At 38.3% G+C, this 24,188-nt stretch overlaps 1 protein-coding gene across 19 annotated transcripts in view; it reads left to right on the top strand.

The window, feature by feature from the left end:
- The window catches only part of ZMYND8 (zinc finger MYND-type containing 8), a 56,928-nt gene that overhangs the window by 14,243 nt on the left and 18,497 nt on the right, over positions 1 to 24,188 (top strand). For 11 of the 19 annotated variants that reach the window (XR_001559113.1, XM_015881550.2, XM_015881565.2 and 8 more), the window contains 8 exons: positions 6,525 to 6,595; positions 14,501 to 14,670; positions 18,790 to 19,008; positions 19,672 to 19,785; positions 21,419 to 21,511; positions 22,202 to 22,289; positions 22,721 to 22,776; positions 23,837 to 23,914. Coding sequence is in view for 18 of the 19 variants with exons in the window: in XM_015881550.2 (XP_015737036.1) it covers positions 6,525 to 6,595; positions 14,501 to 14,670; positions 18,790 to 19,008; positions 19,672 to 19,785; positions 21,419 to 21,511; positions 22,202 to 22,289; positions 22,721 to 22,776; positions 23,837 to 23,914 (889 nt within the window). In the remaining variant the exon portion in view is untranslated. Of the gene's footprint in view, positions 1 to 903; positions 1,308 to 6,524; positions 6,596 to 14,500; positions 14,671 to 18,789; positions 19,009 to 19,671; positions 19,786 to 21,418; positions 21,512 to 22,201; positions 22,290 to 22,720; positions 22,777 to 23,836; positions 23,915 to 24,188 lie in introns of those variants that run through there. The other 8 variants (XM_015881553.2, XM_015881552.1, XM_015881562.1 and 5 more) reach the window with 5 other exon arrangements.

Below are 24,188 nucleotides of genomic sequence, written 5' to 3'. Positions count from 1 at the left end.
GTACTTCCTGACCCGTCTTCCATTTTGTGATATCACTTCTGCTTTATTGTTGCTCTTTCTTTTATTTTTCTTTTTGCTTTGTTTCCAAGTGTATTGCTTGTGTGCATCCAATAGCTGAAAACTGATGGGTGGTAATCAATTTTCCATAGTAATGGTGCCAGTTCAGCGCTACTGGTTTAAGGGTTATAAATCTTAGTAGAAGTTTCTCTTCTTTGTCTGGAATTCAGGAGATTGACTTGAATCACCTAAATATTGTGGAAGTTAAACATAACATTTTCCCATGAATTTATGGATCCCTTTATAGTGAATTTGACTGCAAGGGGTCTGCAAACCACAAACTGAAAGCCATTGTAGTAGGCCATCTAGTTTGACCTTTGAAATTGTGTTTAGAAAGTATTTTCTGATGTATTTTTCAACAGATGTCTTGTATTCATGGGTTAATGTCTAACTTAGAAATGGCTGCACAGAAACTGAATTTTGTTTATTTGATGCTTATTTGTCATTTTCAGGTTAACCCTTTGGGCTCTGTGGCATCTGTGATTTGTACTGAGAGCTGAAAATTATGTTGTAGCATGTTAGCATTCTTAATATAGCCAGTATAAATATTTATTTTCAAATATAGGATTGTTCTTGAATTATGCCTGTAGCTTCTGAAATCTGTAGCTGTTCTTGTTGCCATGCCTGGGCCTCAGCTCAGCTATAGTGCTTGTGGTCTTCTGAGGACTGCAGGACACCGAGGGTCTCCCTCCCACTCCTGATTTTCTGTTTTGTGGCGCAGTTTTGGATATACACCAAACAACAGTAAGGTTTTGAGAAGATTGTAAATGTTATGAAATATCGATGTTTTGGCTTGGCACAGTCGCAGAGGTAACTAGCTTAAACTGCTGCGTGTAGATAGCTGAGAACACATTTTGTGTATTTTAATTGCACACTAGAAATGTAGCATTTTGCAGGAGATTCTGCAGGAGGATACATAAAATATGAGAGGCTCAAATTGGAGAGCGAATCTAAAATGGAGTGATTTCCTTAGTAACCTGTGACTTCACAGAACCCCGTCTTGTGCCTTTTTAGTTAAACATTTGGATGTCAGGTGTCCTTCTGTCATACTTCACCATTTCTGATCTTTAGATGCCTGCTTCAAATATAGCGCTGCTGTTTAAACAAGAGATACTGTTATTACTGTTTATTGAATAAACTGCTACCATTTTAACTACAGTACAGGAATGAGGCAGTGCAGTGCTGTCAGACGCCATTTTAAGAATCCTGCATAAATAGCATAGCTACCGATGAGTAAGAGACTGTTATAGGTGAGTGCTTATACAAAGCTGCTATTTATTCAGCAATGGCATGCAAATATTTTTTCTCAAATTTTTATTGAATGCAGTTTTTTGAAGTCATTATTTAGGTATGCTGCTCACAGATGTGATATGGGAGAGACAGGAATTACCTTAAGGATGAAATTCAGTTTTAGTGCTTACAGTCTTAAATTAGTGTGATCTTTTTTGTTGTTGGTGGTGGTTTTCTATTAATTAAAAGGGAAAATGAATTCCATAAGTATATAATTCTTGAATTAATGTGCTTATTCCCTAATGTAGATCCCGACTGTGTTTGTGGGCATTGGCTGTTCTGAGTGGTTTTCCATATCTGTCAGTTTTTCTTGGTTAAATGTCAAGGTGCAGTAGTTCATCTGCAACTTTTAATTGCTCTCGGTAGTTTATATAGATTAGAGCAGCTTGAAGAATTTTTGTATCTGTACTTCTATTTTCCAAATAAATATCCTGCTAAAGGAATAGTTTTCCTAAACAGAAAAGTCAGTATTTTATTTGCTTGTCTGAAATTTGAAAAGCTGGGTTTTATTTAGATTTGGGAAAAAAACCAAACACAAAACCTCTTCAGGTTAATATGGAATATTTAAAGATTGTGCAGCTGAGTTCTTTTGTGTGTTTACTGAATTATCACTAAATCCTGTGTATTTGCAACCTTTTTTTTTTTTTTTTCTTTCTGTCCTCAGCTATCCCCGAAGGAATAACCTCCACCCCTTCCTCCCTCTCAGATATGTTAACATAATTTGCATGAAACAAATTAGTTTAACATTTTAGGAGGCTTTTTTAAAGTAAGTTCTGTCAATACAAGTGGGGAAGCTTTAAATGATTAATTGCTGTTCTGGTCAATTGACAGTGAAACTGGCAAAGCTTAAATTTCAATTGTGTTCTTAAAATATGCTACTCTGTGTTCATTCCGTGTTCACTCATTTCAATAAGAAGCAAGAGTAGCTTCCAGAAGAATACAAGGTATTTCTTGTATTCACCTAGTTACTTAATTGCATACATACAAGTAGCATTTCTGATCTGCAAGGTAAGGGTGTCACATCCCTAATACACGTACGTGATAGCAACACATGCTGTCTGAAAGAACAGCTCTAAGCCCTGCTAAAATAAAATCTCTTCAAAAGGTAACTGTAGGGTGGTCTGCTTGATCCCACGGTTCTTGTTTATGTAGAAATAAATGTTTTTTTATACTTATTTTGATGCTGCTTTTAATTTTCGTTTTATCTTTATTATGGGTAATAAAAGACCTATTTTATGAGTTACTGCATTTGAACTCTTGTCTGATGAAGTTTTGGTGTTTGAAAGTACTGCTTACAGCATTATCAGCATAGTTCTGATGTCGATGGCAGGTGCAAAGGTGAAGAGATCTGTCAGCTTCAGAAAAGTTACCGTAAGCTTACTGTGTATTCTTAGCATGTATTTACAAACTTGCATTTTAAAGGTTACTGTTTCAGCCATCACTACCCCCATTCATTGTCATGTTGGGCAAGTCATAAAAATGGCATCAAGTAAAGCAATGGAATGTGCTCAGTTTATTAGGTATCTTTTGTAGCTGCGTGTAGCACATTTATTTAAATTTTCCTCTCTAACACTTCAGTAAGTCTCAGTAATTTCCTGAAAGTAATGCCTCCTATTTTATGATGTTTGAGGCCAACATTGGTGATATGGCAGTAGAGGTTGAACATTCCCACCAATATTCCATTGTGTTTTGTTGCTGTGTGACAGATGGCAGCAGAGGGGCAGTCTGTCGGAATGACTTCTGGCATGGAAGTGTGCATGAAACGGGGGTCTGGAATTGGATTCCCCTATGCAGAAAAAGTGGCACCCATTGATATTCATCAGTGTCTGCTGATCATTCATGGAGACCAAACAGTGGCTGTGAGCACAGTGAGGTGGTGGGTGGAGCATTTCAGCAGCGGTGACAACAAAGTGGAAGAGAAGCCATGTTCTGGATGAACATGCAGGTTGTTATGTGTGCAGCATGCAGGCTCTTGGTGGCTGGTGAAAATGACTAGCTAGTGGTGATGACTTGAAAAAAATAGTGTTCTGTAGCTGAGAGTTTGCTCTAACTAATGGTGTTATTGTGCTCTTTGTAGCTGTTGTAGCTCCCATGGGAATAAGTTGGAGGCATTACTTTTGGAGCGGCGTACATATATGCTGAATTCTATTTTAGTTTGTTTGAAGGACGGTGGGTGCAGGTGTATGGGTAGGATATATTCACCTCCACTGCTGAAACAAAGGTGTAACTTCTGTGTCAAGTGGTGAGTGCATTTCTGACTGTACTTTCACATTCCAAACCTTTGGAGAAACTTCAGACCCCATCTTTTATAGGATTAACCAGAGATGTATTAAGTCAGGTCTCTCGGTTCATCTTGGGGCTGCTTGTGGAGAATGTTCTCCTGTCTCTAGATCAATTGAAAAGGTGCTTTAAAAGTTGATCTGGCTGAATTCCTTAAAATATTCTCATGGGAAGAGACAGATTTCAAGCTGAAGAGATCTTAGGAGTCCTGACCTGTAACAGCCTGTCATGGTGTGAAGTTAATCATGTGATACTGCAGTGTTGGTTTTGGGCCTGCAGGAGGAGGGAGCCTTCAGTCAGCAGCAGCTTCCCAAGCTGCTTGGGTCACGGATGCAGGGACTGTGCTGATCTGCCGTGCTCATTTCTCAGACTATTCATGCACAACTCTGGGCTTTTTCATACTGACTTGTAGCAATTATTGCGTTGTGCTTGTTGTGTTGTGTATGCTGAGGTTGTGTGGTATGAACAAAACACACTTTATATGTTCAGATGAGTCTGGAATATCTGGGCAGTTTTAACGTAACATAAATGTGAGCTACAGCTAAAAGGGTTTGTCACTTCCCACTCCTTCCACACATGCCATTCGCTCTCATTTCCTCCTTCCTGTACACACACCTGTGCAGTGAGTTAGATTGTAGAACTGATTCAGTTAAAGTTAATGTGCTTTCTGTATTCACAAGTCAGGTGTTGTTGAGACCTTCCCTTTTAGTAGCCACCAGTGTAAGATGGTCTTTAAGACTTTAGGCTAAGTCGTTGTAAGACTTGTATGTCTGATTTACTGAAACTGGCTCTATATTTTATGAACAGGTAATGCATGCTGCCTACTGACTTCACTTTTCACGGAGTTAGTGTGTATTATTATATATTTACGAGCTGATTTTTTAAAAAGTGTTTCTTTGTTCCAGTTTGGTGATATGAAAATAAGAGTTTATAAAGGGGGAGGGGAAGAAAATAGAGTGCAACATGGGAAGAGAACAATGAACTCATCCTGTAAGCCCATCCCTTCCCATTGCTTAGGAAAGAGAATGGGCAGAGGCAAGTGGTGCATGAAATGTTTCGGTGTCTGCAACACACTGCCAGCTCCTCTTTGCTGGAGGCCCTCTGGGAAAGGGTGTAACAAATGCACATTATAATTGATCTGCCCATGCATAGTAAATTGGTGAGCATTGTATTATGGTAAACTATGCTATGCATTTAATCTGGCCATGCAAAGTAAATCTGAGGAGCATTGTGCTGTGGTCAACTGTGCTATACATTTACTGTAATTCTGGTCACATGGCTCCCTTTCTGTGCTGCTGGAATTAACAGCGTAGTTAATAGAACTTGTGAATTATTGCTATATATGAACTACAAATATACCGTAATGTTTTCTGGAATTGATGGATCTTCTCAGGTTCGGGTCTTCCATACACTGAGCTCTGTTCATTTGTATTTAAAATTTTTGCTGACACAATTATACTGTTTATGAGTGTGGAAGGAATTCCAGCCCAACTCTCTGGTAGTTGATTAAAAGTGGTTTTGACAAATGCCAGACTAAAAAGTCCTGGTACGTTTTGCTTTTTTTAGGAAACTGTTTCAACTTTGACTAGTAACAAAACTCCTGCTAATATAACTGTTTGTTAGCCTGAAGAGCTTTTATGCTATAAATATAACCCAAGTTCTCCATGTAGTTTCAGAGCTCTGTTTAGCTGCCTTAGGCAGATTTAGCCATAGTGGCTAAAACAAAGGTCTCTAGCTTGTCCTTCTGGCCTCTATGGCAGAAATAGATGTCCTTTAGCTAGGATGGCTGAGTGGAATGCTCTGTACCAGCAGTAGTTCACAGTTTCCCATATCTGTGTAAACTGGTATCTGCAGGAGCTTACACTAACGTGCTAGACAGTAAGTTATTACTGCAGAGGAAAAGCTTTACACTGTGCTTGGCTGTTGTGCTTTGGTTGTGTTAGTGGACAGCTGTGATACCTGCTTCAGGCACCATAACTGCATTTGTCAATGATGTTGAATTTGAGCTTGCTTCAGTCAATGTCATATTTTACTTTTTCATTCATCTATAGGAGTCAGATCTCCTAAACTGGTGTGTAACTCCGACTCTCTTTTTTTGTCTCTTCCACTTTGCTTCCTTAGATGGCTTTAACTAGCAAAATCTATTGAGCTATTTTCCCGCATGATGTCAAAGTAAGAAAGTAGAATATTTGCTATATGCATATTTGCATATGTAGTGTGTCATCTAATTAATTGTTTAATCCTACCTGCAGTTAATTAGAAGTGTCTGTATAAGTATGTGTGGTTGAATGATAGTAGCATCTTGGTACTGTTTACTCTGTATTATAGATATGATGAATTATGTGTTATAGATATCATGAAGTTCTATTGCCAATAGTTTATAAACAGGTTTATCTTATAGAGGCTCACTTAAAAACTAGTAAATAATTTCTAGGGTTTTTAAGACTGCAATTTTGCAAACTTTTTTGTGTTGCTAAATTAGTTACTTCAGCTGATCTGTTCACTGATGCAGGCCACAAGCATTTAAACATCAGCAGGAGTCTGTTCACACAGCATACAGAGGCCTTAGGTTAGCAGCTTCAAGGAACAGAATTCCTGTTTGTCTGTCATGTACAGTCTGTATAGACAGTGGCATCATCTTCAGTACTTGTTCCTAGATGGTCATTAGTGTGGAAATGTTACCTTTGTAATGGGTAATGTGCAGCATGCATGTGTACCAGGATTGTTTCTCTCCATGTTTTGGTCCATTTGCTCTGGCAAACAGCACACTTGCAATTTTGTCAGAAATATTAATGTAATTCTGTTTGGCAGCGTCATGTTGAATTTCTGTATTTGAAATTAGATATGAGAATAAGACCATCTAAAACTGTTCTAATTCACTTTTTTGATTCCCGCAGTTTGGCTGAAGAGGAAATAAAGGCAGAGCAGGAGGTGGTGGAGGGGATGGATATCTCCACTCGATCCAAAGGTGAGTGAGAAGGAATATTTCATGGGTTCCATAACTGAGATATTTGTAAACCAGGACAGTGAAAACTGTGCCATCTAATGTGAAACTGCACTTAAAGGGGGGACTCACTGTATTTTTTTGTTTACAGCAACTGTTGGATCTTGGAATGCGTTTTGATTTTTGCTTAGTTTTCATTGTATGTCATACCCACCCCCCACACTACATTATTACTTCTGATTCACATGTAAGTAAGTTTAGGTCCCTGGAAAGAACATCAGACTTCTGTATCATCTTACTTGCCATGGCTTCCCTTGAAGTTTTGCAGTACAGGAGACACTAGTAATATTAAGGTAGTATTTCATACAGTGACTGATCCTAATTTTCCTGAGAATAAAGAACACTGACACTTCTGTTTCCACAAAATTCATCTGCTGAACAGTGTATGTTTTAAAAATGCATAACTGTAACTCATTTATGAATGAGTAACTGCAGGCAAATGCAGCCATCTCTCAGTGTAAAGAAACTCAAAGATGTAAACATCTCCATTGGTTTAAATAATACTGCTGTCATTTGGACTGGAGAAACAAAAGTGCCCTGCATTGAAACACTTGCATGTGATTGCTTGCAACAGTTCAGTGTAGTTGAATGCCAGCTGCTTGTCCACACTCCTTTTGTTCTTGCAGCAGACTTGGCTTTCAGGTAAACCAAGCTGCAATTTATGTTGCATTTCTTTTAGTTCTCTGGTAGGATTAGATGAGGTATCATCTCTGTCATCTGTCTGACAGCTCAGAAGATATTTGCTTACTCCTTTTGTCTCCCTTTGCCCCATACTTTCCTTCCTCTGCTCATTGTCTTGCGCTTCAGCCTCTATCCTTGGACCATCTTTGATGTTTACTCCTGTATTTCAGTTGACAAAGCTAGCAGAAAGTTTTTATTGCTTTAATGACTGCTGAAAGAGGATATGTCCTGGTTCTCCCTACTCCCAGCTTTGTCAACACCATTCTAAAGGGAAAAATAGCCATTGTCCACCCCTGGCCCCCTTTAGCTTTAATTTTGTCAGTGAAGAAGTGATGTGGGATGCAAAGAAATCTTAAGATTTATCTGTAAGCCATCTTGCCTTATTGTATTTCCAACTTAATTTATGAATTGGTGGTAGAACTATATAATAGTTGAATTTGTAAGTTTGCTAAGAAAATAGGGAGTGGATCATAAATGTCATCTGCTTTGTGCAAGAGCTGGTTATGTTATAAGCCTGCTGAAGTGAATCTTTCTTGGCTTCTGTTGTATGGACTGAAACAAGATCCTCTTAGTTTAGTGCAGCATTTCTGCAAAGGAAAAGTCAGAAAGCAGGATTTAAAAACTGCTTTTATACAGGGCATAGGGTAGAAAAATTGCAGCAAGGTTTAATGGTGATGCGATAGGGTAACAGTGTTTCTGTAATCTTGTTCAGAGTTTTATTTTGCTTGTTTTAGAGATGATATATATGAGGAAATTGATCTTGGATGGACAAGCCCTTAAGGGAAGCAGAGAGCCCTGCTTTATTTATTATTATGCTCTGAGAAGAAGGAGTTGAATCCCAGGTGTTGTATAACTTCACTGTTGTCCTGAAGAGGCTGTTATGCTGCAAGTTTGTAGCTTAACTTGCTCTGCTGCAGTGTGTTTTTATAGCTAATGTGAGGCCATGTGTAGGGATAGTTGTACTAAACTTAATTAAATTGCTTTAATGCCAGCTAGCTCAATGCAGGCCTCATCATAAATATTCTTTAGAATAAACAGTTCAATTTAACTTGTTATAAATGAATTTTAGTTCAGCTTAAGCCAAGCTGAAACATGTATTGTTTAATCTGAAACCAGTGGGTGTCAACGTAGCCTTTTGAATTGGTTTAAGTATAGTGGTGATTTCAAGGCAGGCTAAGCTTGGCAGACTGCTCAGTGCTGCAGTTTTACCCACTTGCTTCAATAGTTAAGCTGGCAGGAAACTAACTGAACCATAAAACATGTTTAGTTTTTTACTAGCTTAGTATGCTGCAATAGCTTGGTAGGCTGCCAGAACTGGTGTGTGAGAGGACAGGAATATACCAGTTGGGTGCAGGAAGTGTAGAGCTTGGCAGGCAGCCTTTAGATAGGCCTAGGCTCTCAGAAAACTGGAGTTAAAACCATAGCCGAGATTTCTTATGCTTTAGAATGTGGTACATAAAGGTGAGTCTATAGCAGTAGTCAGAGCTGTGCACTCTGACATTCCAGCTGCATTTTTCTATCCCTTTCCTTAGGCTAGTACTGGTGCTTATGCTATTGCATAGTGAGCAGAGTCAAGTTTTATACTGTATTTTTTTGCTCTAATCATGAACTGATTGATTTGATGTTTACACACAAGTGCCTCTGTGCAGGAAGGTGTAGAGGAGGACTTCTGGTGGAGTTGGAAGGGGAATGAGAGCAGATTTACTGTATAGTTCTACTGTTCTAATTTAGATCTGCTTATAAGCTGTGGACGAGCAGCTTCAGTAAAGATGGGCTTTTAAAATACACTGCTGTCTTGATCAGAACAAGCAGGTGTGAGACATCTGAGAAATGGAAAATGATTGTTTCAAGAGAATAAAAGAAGTCTTAAACAAAAAACACAACAGAAACCAGCAGAAATGCAGAAGCAGATTGCTATTTAGCAAAGGAGAAAGGCCATGGAATAGATTATTGTAATATTTTGTCCTCTGCGTATCATACATTAACATTTCTGACAGAAACATCTTGTTGTATTTCTGTTCCAGCCCTATGGACTACTTTTTAACTTTATGTATTAAATATTTCAAGATGGAGCTTTCAAGACGTTCTTGGAGGATTTCCTGAGTGTTTCCAGGTTGTGTTCCCAGAGCAATGCAACCAGCTTAATTGTTGTCTGATGCAGTTCTGTCTTTCTGTGTACTTGTTCTCTCTAGACAACTGTAGGCTCTTTATTGGGCTTTTTTTTCATTCTCAGGTTAGTTTTTTGCCTGCTTATGTACAGACCTCCCAGCAGATGTTAGCTGTGGTGGCACATGGGCTTCTATAAAGTTTTCACATATTTCAGCTAGTACTCTTCTTTGCTTGTGTACTGACTGTAAAAAGGAGCTCTTGAACTTCCTCCTTCCCATCGTCACTCATGTGTTCCTTACGTTTCCCTTGCATCTGTGCTGGCACTTAGCCAGTTTGATTTTAAGTCAGTTAAGGATCTGGATGTGGAAGTAATTTTCTACCTGCTTATCTCCCTGAACCAGATTACTTAGAGAGTTGAATGTCGTTGCTAGGATCAGATGTGCCTGTCAGTGACAGCTTGTCATTAGATGATCTTAGCTGCATTCTGAATTCCTACTTGGACAACTGTTGTAATGTGGCAGATTTGTATTTAAGGCTTGTGTTTTAAGGGCATCTCTCAGTGATAAAGGTGTTAATCAGATATTTTAAGCAGAAATACAAAATGACTAGTAAAACCAAATTTCTAGAGAACTTCTGTCTTTTGTAATAGTTTCATAATGGTACATAACATGTTTCAACTTTTGGCACAGTGACACCAAGTATGAAAATCTTGCCTCAATGTGAATTGTAATTTGAGACTACTGCAGTGAAAAGTAGTACAGCCTGAGGCTTTTTTCTCTAGTTCTGAGGGTCTTCAGTAATGCCTTGAGGCAGCAAGTCCCCCTGCAGCCAGGCTGTAGCTCATAAGCTGCTTACCTCCCTTACATTACCAGAGGTTGCCGTGTATTTCTTGCCTTCTTGTCTTCCAAAGTCCTAAACTGAAGAAACATATAACAGTCTCTTTTTGTACTTGCAGTTGTAATGTAGGAGTTTATGAGGATTTACACAACCATGGCTAACCTCTGTTATTTATTACATTAAGCAACTGAACTGAGTTAATTGTGCCAGTTGAAGCTTCAGGAATGTAAACAGGGCTTTAGTGGTTGATTGCAACTGCATCATATTTCAAAACCCTGGCGTAAGATTAGAATGCCTCAGAGTTTGCATAGAAGTTTGAAAAGAGTATCCGTCATTTTGTTAAGTGTTTTGTAGATAATTGAACTTGATATAGTATAATAGATAGTGGATTTGAACAATCATAAATCTGTTAGCAACTGTTCAGGATAATAAAATATATATATATATGAAAGACTTCATACTTGTGGAAATTCAGGTCAGTTTTTACATGAGATGTCTGAGTTTTCACTCATGGATGTGAAAATCCCTGACATTCTCAGGCTTGAGCTGCAGAAGAAACTTACTCTAGTTTAATGTAAGTAGTTTTCAAAGTCAGTTAACCAAACATATTTTTGTGGGATCACGATTAGTTTGGTTTAATCAGTATTGAATCAGTACCTCTTCCCACTGTGGTTTGGATTTATGACTGAAACTCAGTTCAATTCTCATTTAGTGTGCAACAGTTTAACTCTTTCTGGCCTGCATGAGGCAGCTCAGGATAAAACACCATTTAAAAGTAAGAAAGCTTCACTTGGTGGAAGCAGACCAATAACTTAAACTTTACAATCAATTGTATGTTTGCATTCCAGTGCTCATGTACCACATTCAGTGTCACTGATGTCTTATTTGTAATCCCCAAATAGACCAAATTACTAAAAGCAAACTGATGTGCTCCTCTTGTGGCAGTTTTGTGCCTGGCAGGAAGAAATAGAAGCCAAAGGGCAGAATGCTGTGCTCTTCTGTTACTCTCCTGGTTTCAGCTGTGCCTGTTTATATACGCTGGAAATAAATGCTGAAGACTGTTGTTATGCTGAGGAAACTCGAGCTAATAGTTCCTTGCAAGTACTTTAAGGACATTGTTTGCAGTAGGGAGAGACAATTCTACAGATCTCTGCATTGGAAAAACAAGGGTTAAGGTACAGTGAGCACTTCCCAGTGAGAGTAGTTTAGTTATGCGTTCTTTCAGGAATGTGTGGAAAGGCCTTGTTAAGAAATGCAGGTTATAGAAGAGAAACAAAGATGTTGTGCAAGCTGTCTGAGCTGTGCGGGGATAGCAAGATGGGAAAGGAGGTGCATGATGCAGTTTTTGCTGCTCGCTCTGAGTGCAAACAGTTCCTGTGCTAAGTAAGCTCTATTTCGCATAAATGAAAAGTTAGAATTCAGAACTTGTTTTTTTGTGTTATCTTTGATTGCTTTGGTTAAATTGTGGGATTTGGTTTAGCTGACACTGCTGCAGTTTTTCTTCTGTGATAGCTCTGTTGGCTCAGCTCTCATGGGACAGATGAAGCGTATGCCAACCAAAGGAGTTCTGCTGCCTTCTGTGCATCATTAGCTACATTGAGAGAAACTCCCACTTGTCTGTCAGCACAACTGTACCTGTATTATTATACCTGTAGTGTTTAGGGAAATGTGCCTCGGTTGTTAACCTTACCTTTATTTGTGCAAATCATCATTGCAGACAGTTTTATTTCACTTTATTGACTGCTTGACCTCAACATTTGCACAAAATACAGAAATCATCTGGAAGTCTAATTCAGTTCTTCATTGTGTTATTGACCTTCTAAGACTTGTGCTATGTAACACCTTTGAATGTGATTCAGTCTAACATCAATTACATGGGGCATTATTTTGAGTAGAGTTTTAAACCAAATTTTGTTTTCTTGGCTTTCTTCTAAGAATGTCTAATGAGAAAGTGTCAGCAGCCCATATTATTTGTGATACCTGCACCTTTGTTATAGGAAGGAATTGCATATGACAGTCTACCATAAACTCTCATAAACTCTTAAAAATCCTACATTTGTATTCAGTACATAAAACCTCAGTTTCCTGATTGAAGCACCTTAATTCAGCAGCACACATGACGTTACCTGTCTGTACAGTAGGAGGGAAGTCAATTGTGTTTTTGCTGGAGATTTGAATCAATCTCTGCCTGCATTTTTTGTGCTGTATAGACAGAGTAATGTGTGATCAAACTTAGGTACCTCTGTAAAGATGCCTGAATGCACTCAGGATTAGTACAGGCAGTGGAAAGATATACTGCCTAAGACTGGAAACTAGAAGGAGCTTGGACTGTTGACCTGTCCTGCTAACTGAGAGCATTTATAGACATGTGTCAGTGGATTAAAATCAGATGCCTGTGATGTTACCTCCTCAAGCCATCTGCCAGCTCCTCTGGGGAGCATTGTTGCTCACCAGTGACATGAGTCACTTCTGAATGAGCATCTGAAGTACCTGTTTTCAGCCCAACTTTTTAATACGATTGGCTGGAAGTTGGAGCATGTCCAGGACATGTGCCACAGTCAACAGATGACTGACAGCGATAAGTGCCTGAAATAGAATGGCTAAGCTGGCACAAGTATTATCTAGTCTTTAGTCTGTGAACACTTTTGTGCATCTCTCTCACACAAGGATAAGTGTATTCCTAAAGCTGATGAGGTTAATATCATCTTTCAGTTAGGGAAAGGAGATATGATGTATTATGCATGTAAAGTATTATTTTAATATGTTAAGTTTCATTGGAGATTTCAGGTGAGGTCTTTCCAGTGGGTTCTGGTGGCTTGGCAACCCAGTACAACTCAGCCCATCACTCAGTGAGACCTGGAAGGAAAGATGGCAGATTCAGGAAGGGATTATTCCCCAGCAGTTTGATTGAGTTTGTCTTCTGCTGGGGAGCTGTGAAAAAGGCAAACACCCTTCCAGGTGGCATTAACAATATGCTGAAGGTGAAGCACTTGTCTGGCTGTGCAACAAGTGGGGCTACAGAAAGAAGCTACTCAGCAAAAAAAGTGGGTTTTTTTCTTTGTTTTTTCTCTTTTTTTGACAGATTTTGTTCCTCAGCAGTTCTGTGTGCTGCTACAAAAAAAGTTTGTGCTAGCACAAGTGAGTAGGGAATTGACAGCATGGGAGGGACTTTGCAAAGGTTTCAGTTGTTTCTCTTTGACAGTGATGACTTTTGTCCCCCAGGATTCTGTCTAATGTTTTGTTTTGTTAAACATGGTAAAAACTTAAGAGGGGAAAAAAAAAAAAAAGAAACTCACATTAAATAGAATTTGTTGAATTTTTATTTGTATTTTGTCAGGATCACTTGCTGATCAGTGATTGCCTATTGCAGCTGATGGTACTTCTTGTTTTATATCATTAGTGTGTAATTGAGCTTTCCATATCCATTAGGAATGCTCTTTTTTTTTTTCCTTGGGATATTTCTGATGAGCTTGTCAGTGTTTGTTGTTTAATTTTTATAAAGCATGTTAACAAAATGTAGCATCATTGTGAGAGTGAAACAGACTTGTGGATCAGCAGTAGATTGGTACGACTGGCTCTCAGTTTCTTCTCTGACTCTTTTTGAGACTGTTTGCAGCTCATAGCACTCACCAGACTACTTAAGTTTGCTGCTGTTGGTTTAAGCTGCTTGATGAGCTTACACTAAGATATCAAATGATGATTTAAAGCAGTTGAGACATGGGGACGTTTCCTTCTGCCACCTTTATTGCCTGGAGTGATAACTTTGGGTCTGGATGGATGCTGTGACTTAATAAACTGCTCTTGTTTGCTTGGTGAATGTGAGACCTGTCCCTGTAAGAGGCAATAAGTCATAAGACATAAAGATATGTCACTTTCTCTTTTTATTCTATTTAGCTGTCAAATGTTAAGAGATGAGTGAGAGACTTGTCTTCTTTCTGTTTTTTAAAATTTCAGTATGTTCATTTATATATGAGAAATAGGAAGAAAGTCTGACCTCATCATTTACCATGTTTATGCTTTTAGATGAGTGACCAAAATTCCAGGGGAAAAGAAACAAATGTTTTATGTAACCTAAATTAACATATATTGAAATTTCATTTGACGGGAGCATTGTTTGTGCGTCCAGTTTTTATGTGATTGCATAATGGTTAGTTGATAAATTCTGTTCATTGAGGGAGTGTGTCTGATAAACTGCATCACTGACTGAACATTTTTCACTGATGTGTATGTACTCTCTAACAGGTCTGTTTGTATCTGACGTAGATCCTGGCTCTGCTGAACGCACAGCACAAAAAAGGAAGTTTCCCAGCCCTCCACATTCCTCTAATGGCCACTCACCCCAAGACGCATCTACAAGTCCCATAAAAAAGAAAAAGAAACCTGGTCTATTGAACAGTAATAATAAAGAACAGGTAAGAGGAGTCCTGGTCTTGTAATGCTAGGATATGAACCAATGAAAGATGGATGTAGAGACAGCTGAGCCCCTTCTTTGGGAAGCTTAATTTTTGTACTAGAAAGCAGATATTCACTGCAGGTGCAGTGGTTGTAGGAGCTGGCATTTTAAGTTAGAGTTGGGTGTTTGTAATTTTTATTTTTAGTATGAGGGCATGGTTTTTGTTGTTAATGCTAAAGTCCTACTGCTCCCATGGTACTTCAAAGGTTCTCTCCCCATCCTTTAAACTGTTGAGCAGTATATATTGCTACCAAAGTTGATTAATCAAAGGATCATGCTGGCAGTATTTTTCAGTCTTCATGTTTGAAACGTCATTTTCAGTGCCTTCTGAATATTGAACTTAGAGCATTTGTTGTAGCTTGTGAAAGAACTTGACTGCAGAAGACTGACAGTTTCAGAGTCATTGTGTAATGCAAATGAGGGCATTGTATGAATTACATTGAAAACCAAATGCTGTAAAGCAGCTCTACCATCCTGGAGGAGATTATATGAAAGCAATCTTTAGCTCCACCGAAATGATTTCTCATCTAGTCTGCAGATGACGTGCTGTTATTCTCTTCAGAGTGCTTTTGTGTATTAATGTGTTTTACCACTATCCTATAAACACAGGATTAACTTTTGTGGATTTGAAGCTTTTTTCCGCTTGTGTAATAACATCCACATTAAACATCATCCTGGTACAATTGTACTGGTTTAAAAAGAAAATGAAATTATTAATTGCTGCAGTTTATTCTGGAACAGAGACTTTAAATAAATCATACCAAAGAATGGTCTCTCGGTGCTAAGTGTATTTTATTTAAGGGTACTGGGGAGGTCTGGTAACAGCATGTGTAGGCATTGCTGACGTCGTTTAATGTTCTCAGTTTGGCTTTTTCTGAGTTCACTGCAGGCTCTTAGAATTCCTCCGCATCTCAGATGTTTGCAAGGGAGATGGTGTTGCTTTGCTGCAGTTTGGGTTTCTAACTGTGCTCTGTAGAGATAATGGTACAGACAGCAAGGCTGAATCTCATAGGATTCGTTTCCACCATTCATTCATTCATGCATTTGGAAATACATTGTGAAATCATTTTCTGTTTTCCAGGTATTTCAAACCTGAAATGCTGCAGGATAGAAAAGTTGTGTATCTAATGAAGGAAAGCAGATTAACCATGTTGTTTGGCTGTACTTGTTATGAGTTAGCAAGGAAGTATCGTTGGTTAATTTTTTTTTTGCTTTTGTAAGTTGCTTCTAATTTAATCCTGTCCATCTTGCCAGATTTGAAATGGACATAGCTGAAGGTGATTGACTGTTTCTATCAGGTGTACCAAACTGCTCTATATTTTAGCAGTTCATGGTAAAAAGATCCTTTAACTCCTGAAGAGGTGTAAGCTAAGCACAAGTTACTTGTTCTGCTCCTAGCGTAGGTTTCAAGTATAATGTAGCTGATAGATGTGATTCTGCTTGGCTGACAAATCCATTTTGAAGTCTGACAACATGAGTGGAGCCGCCAGGTTAATATTCTGTACTTGGTAGTGCTGGTGTGTATCGAGATACCATCACTGAAGCAATCATTGCACAATGCTTTGTACTAAGATGCTATGGATGTTCAGAATGGTGCCAACAGGTACTTAAAATATTGAAATACCAAAAATTATGGAGATGTAGATGTAGCTAAAAGAGATTAAAACAAAATCAGGAACATACAACAGTTGGTCAGCTACGATGTATTTGAAGCAGATTTTTCCTACTTAGCTTCAGCGTTAATTTAAACTGGCTAGAAATAGTAATCTTTTTCTTGCCTGAAGAGCACTACGGTACTGCTGTTTTTCCTTCAGTTTTATACATGTCTTGCTAAGGTACTGAAACTGTAAGAGCAAGCTGCCACTTACATGAGCTTGAACTGACTTGTGAAACTGTTGGGAGAACAAAGCCTTTCTTTCATGGTTGTTAACATTTAAACTCTTAAAACACTTTGCTCTGATTAGAACAAGTGAAAGGCTCCTTTGATGTAGCTCAGGGGTTCAGTTCCGTCATTTGGTTGTGTTGTTTGGGTCTTTATTGAGTCTCATTCCTAACTTCTTTTTTGTCTGGCCCTCGGTCTTAGCTCAGAGAAAACAAGGTGATATGTATCTGAAGGGTAGGAACATCCTCAGTCAGAGAATGAATTGCTCCCATGTTCTAGAAGAATGGGCTATTTAATTAAGAGACAATAAGCTCATTTCTCTATAATTGTTTACAGATTTTAAATTTCCTTTAACACAGGAAGTCAGTGTGGATGCGCTGCCTGTGGCTGCATCTCCAACTACCAAGACTTCAGTTTCAAAATCTCTGAGTACTGAGATTTTGCATTTAAGCTGTGGTGCATATAACCGCAAACAAAACGTGCTTCGGCTGGCAATTGTAACTTTCTCTTTTTTGCTCTTGGTTTACACGTGCTCTTCTATCCCGATTTGAATGATTGGCATAGTAATACATTTGAAAAGTACATAAAGCCTTTCCCTGCCCCTCTTATTCCCCAAGAGCACATAGAACCTTCCTTGTAGAGGTCTGGTTGTATTCTATGTTTAAACTTATGTACAGAGCAAGTACAGAAAGTAAAGCTCGGTCCATTTCTGTGCTATCTTTTTAGTAGCTGCAATGTGTGTAGAGTAGGAAATGAAAACTGCCAAAAGAGAAAGGAATTCAAGTGGAACTTTAGGTAGCTTTTGAAATTACAGTAAAATTTTATGGATAATATTCTTTCCTTGCATGAAATATTATACAGTAATTGATTATTAGAGGTAATATACCTTCTTTATCTATTGAGATATATCTCCAGCTGGATTTTCATGGAATACCTCTTCTGCATCATCTGACTTGTCGTTGAAGGCCTTCTATTCATGAGGATAATTAGACCTCGTTGTTTGTTACTTTATAACTCTAGAAAGATCACATTCTGAGCTGGTGTGACAGCGGTCTGTGGTTTGTGTGTGCCGTGTGTGACTGGTTTTGTACAGGTTGCTGCAGAGGTACCCAGCTTTTGCACATTGTTTCGCTGCTTTAGCAGTCAGGCAGACATGTGACAGCTTAAGGGTCTAAGAACTTGTGGAGCTCTGTATGATGCAGGAAGTGCACACAATTACCTGAGAACCAAATGATGTGATGCTGCAAACTACCAGCAGCTGGTTGGGTAGTTACAAGTAACATCACAAACAAATGGCTTTATGTCAAACAGAAAGTCATAGCAAATAAACAGTGTAAAATAAATGATTATTGATCTCCTTCCCCTCCTCAGCAAACCACCTTTAATTAATACCAAACAGAAAACTTAAGTTCCCTTATCATTAATAAATAGCTTTTTTTCAAATCCAGTCTAGGAAACATTGGGTATCTGTTGTCCAATTTTGGCTCTCCCAGGCTCTCCTGTTCCCATGTTTCCATATCATCTATGTCACCTTTAAGCAGTTTGAGGCACAAGTGAAGGAGCAGTCCATGCAGTTTATGAAGTTAACATCATTTTCTAGTGCAGACAAACCAGTGGAGATTGTGTCTTGAATTCTGATGCTCATTTAAATGGTGGATTAAATTTTTCCCCAGGTTCGTGCTGCTGGGGTCACCCTGTTAAAGATGTGAATCTGCTTCTGTGCCATCCTACTTCACATTTTGCTTTATCAGTTAAAATCAGCGTTGACTTGTTTGGTTCTGAAAAGTTGTGAGTTACTGTAGTTTAGGACAGGTTTGTGTGGTGCTCTGCTACTTGTTTCAGGGTTGATTTGTTTCTTCAGTTGTGCCAGGTTTAGCCACCACTACATCTCCCAGTATGTAGCTCCCACAGCCCCATGGGGTTCTGAGTTTGAGGGTGTTGGATTGCGTCACTTGCCACAAAAATTTACTTTGATGCTGAGTGTGATGTGCGTCATTTGGCATCTGAACATGAGATAAATCTTTTCATGACTGACTTTGTGCAATAAGTAAGATGCTGTGTTTACATAAATGTTAATTAAACTCTGTAGATTGCTGTTTGTTTTATATCTGATGATATTTATTGCTATGAATATTATTTTTTATAAAATGCAAATTTGTTTTGAAACCAAACCTGTTTTTCTTGCCTACATTTCAGTCAGAACTAAGACATGGTCCGTTTTACTATATGAAGCAGCCACTCACCACAGACCCTGTTGATGTTGTACCACAGGATGGACGGAATGATTTCTATTGCTGGGTTTGTCATCGGGAAGGCCAAGTCCTCTGCTGCGAACTCTGCCCTCGGGTTTATCATGCTAAGTGTCTGAAACTGACAGCGGAACCAGAGGGGGATTGGTTTTGCCCAGAATGTGAGGTTAGTTTGATATCAGGAGTGAATTTCTTCCGTATATGAGTGATACAAGCAGCATTTTATTTTTTTTTTATGTTCCAGAGTGTTTCTGTTCTATTCTGATGTTGCCTCTTGGTACCAGAAAAAGTTGTGCAAAAAGGGAGCATCTCTTGCTGCTTCCTTGCTTTTTCTCTGTGTTCTCCTGGACTCTGTTGGCCATCTCACCATGACTCTTCAGCTTCTTGCCATCTCTAGGGAAGGCCATTTCAAGGAGAGATCCCTACATCTTACCTCTAATTCTGAAAACATTTCAGTGTTGTCTAGTTTACTTCATGCTGCTTCTTGTGGGCCGATCAGCTCTGCAGAGTGCTCAGAAGATGTGCCCTGTAGGATCTACATAAACAAGAGGATATTATTAGTACTATATTTTCCTGCAGGTCTGAGGAAGAATTTAACTATTCCTCTCCAACAGTTCCTGGGGAGAGGATAATTAGCATCATAGCATCTACAGTGAGTGGAAATTGGTTTATCAGATGGCTTTTTTTTAATTATTATTTTTTTAACATTACATTATATACTTCCTTAGGAAGTAGTTGTTATCTTCTATTCAAATGCTGGGATTTTTTACTGGAGAAGAATTCACCTAGAAATGTTACTGACACAATATCTTTTCATGCTAATTTTTAGAAAATCACAGTTGCAGAATGCATAGAAACACAGAGTAAAGCTATGACAATGCTCACCACTGAACAGCTATCGTATTTGCTGAAGTTTGCACTACAGAAAATGAAACAGCCAGGGGTAAGGAAGATTTCTTTTTTAATGCTTGTTTTGTATGTTTGTCATAATATTGGGTTTTGCTTCTTTTTGTTGATCTGAATCTAGCTTATTTTATCAGGTTCTCTGCCATGTACCACCCGCATATTACAAACAGCCTAGTTCAGACTGTGTATGCTGTTTTGGAATGCATGCAAAACACAGTTCCTTGATGCAGCTTCTAGTGATAGTTTCAGTGGATGCAGTGAAGATACAGCATAGCTTCCCAATGGGAATTTGTGCTTTCTCACTCACTGAAACTGAGCAATGCTGTGTCAAGTAATTAATTATAACCTTTAAAAACCTGGCTTTCCTCTGGTTAGTAGGAATTGTTCTCACCACAAAAATTAGTTCTATCGTATACTTGGGAAACACTGAAGAATTTTTTCTCAGTGACATCCTGTGCCACCAACTTGCGTACTGTAGGAATCTGCATGAACTTCTATCACAGAGGGAAAATGTTGTTTCCTCTAACTTTTACTAGTCTGTCTCAGTGTCTGTCTCAGACTTAACCCTCAAAATCATCAGTGCCTCCTGAGTGTTTCACATATTCCAGTCCCTCATTCTTTCTTCAAATTTCTGATTGCTCATTTTTCACTATACAAGCTTTGACTAGTTTTCACATGTGGGAAGAAAAAAAGTGTAGTAAGATGTTTTAATGGATTGTCATGGCTTATTTGAGCTCCTATTGCTATCCTGTCCCTGTAAATAAATTAGAGGAGTCTCTGTGCTTTACATACAGTAAAATATATTGGAAAAACCAGATGTGTGGAAGGAATCATGGCTGCTTTACAGCTCTGGTGTCTGCATGATAAATATTTTATCAGAAAAATAGTGACAGTTTCTGGGAAGGTTACTCTCTAATGTCGATAAACTTCAACTCTTGGAGTAGTTTAACTCTGGAGTGGTAAGTAGCCTCCTCTTAGGAGTCAATAGAAGCTTTAAATGCTGCTTTTCAGAAGCAAAGTATCAGTGTTTGTTTATTTTGAGTTGACAAAATATTTTGAATGTGCAGCTAGAAAGGCAATGTTTAATGAATGCTATGGGGATATTTTGCCCTTTAGATACTTACCTGCTGTTGTGGTGTCTGATAGCTTTATTTGGCTGTGTTCAGAGAACTGCAGCCCTTCCACAACAGCAGATAAAGTGTGGAGTCCCACTGATGGAAGTTTGACCTTATCTGCAAGACACCATTGCTCTGACAGTTCTGAGACTCAGAAATAATTTTATCAGTCTCGGAACTTTCAGAGTTATCTAGAGTTAGAAATAACTTTGTCAAACTCTAGATAAGGGGAGTATTTACTCTACTAAAAACTATCTGCTGAGCCTCAGCTAATGCTCTGCTCAAGAAAGAACTACTGTAAATAAGAACAGTCCGTTTTACAAAACCCCCAAGGCTTGTAATTCATTACTTCCAGCACATGGAGAATCAGCAATGTGAGGGCATTGATTTCCTCATTTTGCCAGTACTGTGTTAGTTCACAAATTTTTACTATTACTTTTAAAGAATTTTCTCTGATACCACAGTTGAAAGTAGTATTAGAAAAAGAGTGACTATTGAGTTGTTGATGAAATTGTTCAGTATGAAGAAGCAGTGTGATTTGTTTTCTCCTCACAGACAGAGCCATTTCAAAAGCCAGTTTCACTGGATCAACACCCAGATTATGCAGAATATATCTTTCATCCAATGGACCTTTGTACATTAGAGAAGGTTTGTATAAGGCAAAGACCTTTTGAGTTTGATGCTATGGTTAAGCTTTCTGGGTTCTTTGATGAGAGGAAGAGAGATTGCTTGAAATTATTTAAGTGTTTTGATTACAGTTTTGTTATTGTAAAACAACAATGTGCCAATTGAATGTGTCTGTTACAGTCTGAGCTAATAGTAAATGCTCAGGAAAAGCAGTATATGATTTGCCTTGGGACCAGCTGAATGTATGACCAGAGGTCATTCCAGGCTCATTTGCTGATCAAACATTAGAACTTACAGATGTAATAAATACTAGAATATCTGCTGCTGAGATGTGGGAGAAGAAAACAGTAAAGAAGTGGATTACAGGAGTTTGTCGGTTTAGTAATAAGTTAAATGTTTCAAGTTACAAAGTTCTTCATTCCCTGTTGCTTTAATAATAGTATAGCAATGCAGAGCTTTGTTGTGGTAGTGCCTGGTGATGAGTCCTTATTCTCTACGCCCTGGGAGCAGAGATCAGTGTCTTTGTGGCATAAAGGTGTAACAAATCCATGTCACTGATTTGATCTAACTGAATTACTTCACCCAGCTGTTGGGCTGAAATACCAAAAACTGGCTTATGGAGTACAGAAAATATTTTTTTTTCTGGGTTCAGGAAGATGCGAGTTTTACTCATATCTGTTTCCTGATACGTTTTTAAATGTTTCTTTCCAGAATGTTAAAAAGAAAATGTACGGTTGCACTGAAGCATTTTTGGCTGATGCCAAATGGATTTTGCACAACTGCATTATTTACAATGGGGGTAAGCACAGATATGGTGAAAGTATCTTCCTGCTAAATGCTGTAGTTTTAAACATGACTATTTTAAAAAAAAACAAAAAACAAAAAAACCTACATTTACACTTAATAGCAAATACTGCCTATGCTGTCCCTTTCTCAGTAGGAGAGCTAACTGAGGACATGTCCATTACTGAGTAGTGTGTCACAGCTGGGCAGGCTGCAACAGGCATAAAAAGGGAATGCACAAAGATTTTTCTGTGCTGTGTTTGCTGGGAAGAGCCTGTCACTGCTTCTACAAGCATGTGTTTGATATCTACCTGTTTTGCATTGTCTTTTCTGATGTTCTATGTTGTCTTCAACATAAACTTTTTATAACTAAAACCTGTTGATTTTTATCATCATTTTATACTAATGGTTTGCTTGCTTAGAGCATTTTTCTTATTGTCTCCTCAGGAAATCACAAATTGACACAAACAGCAAAAGTCATCATCAAAATCTGTGAGCATGAGGTATGTGGACCGCAGGGAATCTGGTTGTTCTATCTGTATTTTTGAAGTATTCCATTGCTTGTATTTGTGATTGAAATGTTTCCTAATGTGTGTGTTACAAACTATACTTTGTGTAGGGGATGCATATCCATGCCTTATAGAAGGCTTTTGACAAGGGCATTGCTAATAATACTTCCATTAAGGTACTCACCGTATGTGATAAAGGTCACAGCGATGGGAGAGAAGATGTGTGGGATCTGCACAAGGACACCTGTCTTCTAAATGGATGCTTGGAGGTGGAAGAAGAAACAGATGTTCTGATTTGTAGGCGTGTTTGAGGTGGTTCATTTGATGTCCCAGTACAAAAGCCCTGTGATTAAATGCAATAACGACTGCCTGCAATTTTAATTGATCGTTTGAACTGATTTTATTTCACTGACAATTCATAATGCTAATATTACAAAAATTTATTCTAAATGCAGTTTTTCTGAACAATATTTCGTTGGTATAAATTATCTGACACTTTATATTTACGCAGAGTGCTTTTCTCACACCTGTGCTGATGCAGTGATATCCATAATTGTAATAAGTTTTGAGAATCTATCAATTGTTCAGAGAAAAAAACTTGTGTATAACCTGGTCCTGACTTTCTAATTGCCTTATATAATCTGAAAACAAAAGAACAAAACATTTTACTTTTAGTTCTCCTAAATTAGTATGGAATTCAATGTTCAGCTGAAGTTCTATTTTTGCCTTAGAAATAAATGATGGCCAATGATTGTTTTTCATGGTAATAAATGCAACACTAAAGACAGAGTGTACTTTCATGCTGTGAGTAGTGTATGATCTGAAGAGGGGCTTAAAAACGTGTCTTGTTTAACTGGGAAGCATACTTCCCTGGGGTAGGAAAACAGGGTTTTCTTTCAAAGCAGCGTTGAATTAGTAGCAATTAAGGGTTGATTTATGACCACAGATTTGTGGAAAGTATGATGTTTTAAAATTAGATTAATATTATAGTACTTACTAGTCACACCTTGAACTGTGATAAGTTACTGAATAATTGTTTGCCTTTTCTTTTCAGATGAATGAAATTGAAGTATGTCCGGAATGTTACTTAGCTGCTTGCCAAAAACGAGAGAATTGGTTTTGTGAGCCTTGTGTAAGTTAAGGATGGTGGTAGTCCAGCTAGTGCATTAACTGAAGGCTCTTGTTTGTTTCTTCTTATCCTCCCGTTGTTTTCAATCTGTGATAGTTACTGAGAGGCTCTTGAATTAAGGAGAACTGTTCTAGTTTAACAAAGTGACTTGTAGTTATATGTCATGCTCATGCTCTTTGTGGAAGCAGAAGACCATCTCGAGGTGTTGCTGTCAGACTGCACGCTTTTGATGTGAAATGGCTGTAAATTGTGCCAGCAACCAGTTTGCAGTCTCTGC

The sequence above is a fragment of the Coturnix japonica genome, chromosome 20 (genome assembly GCF_001577835.2).
Source record: "Coturnix japonica isolate 7356 chromosome 20, Coturnix japonica 2.1, whole genome shotgun sequence".
NCBI lineage: Eukaryota > Metazoa > Chordata > Aves > Galliformes > Phasianidae > Coturnix > Coturnix japonica.
This window is presented reverse-complemented; position numbering and strand designations above follow the sequence as displayed.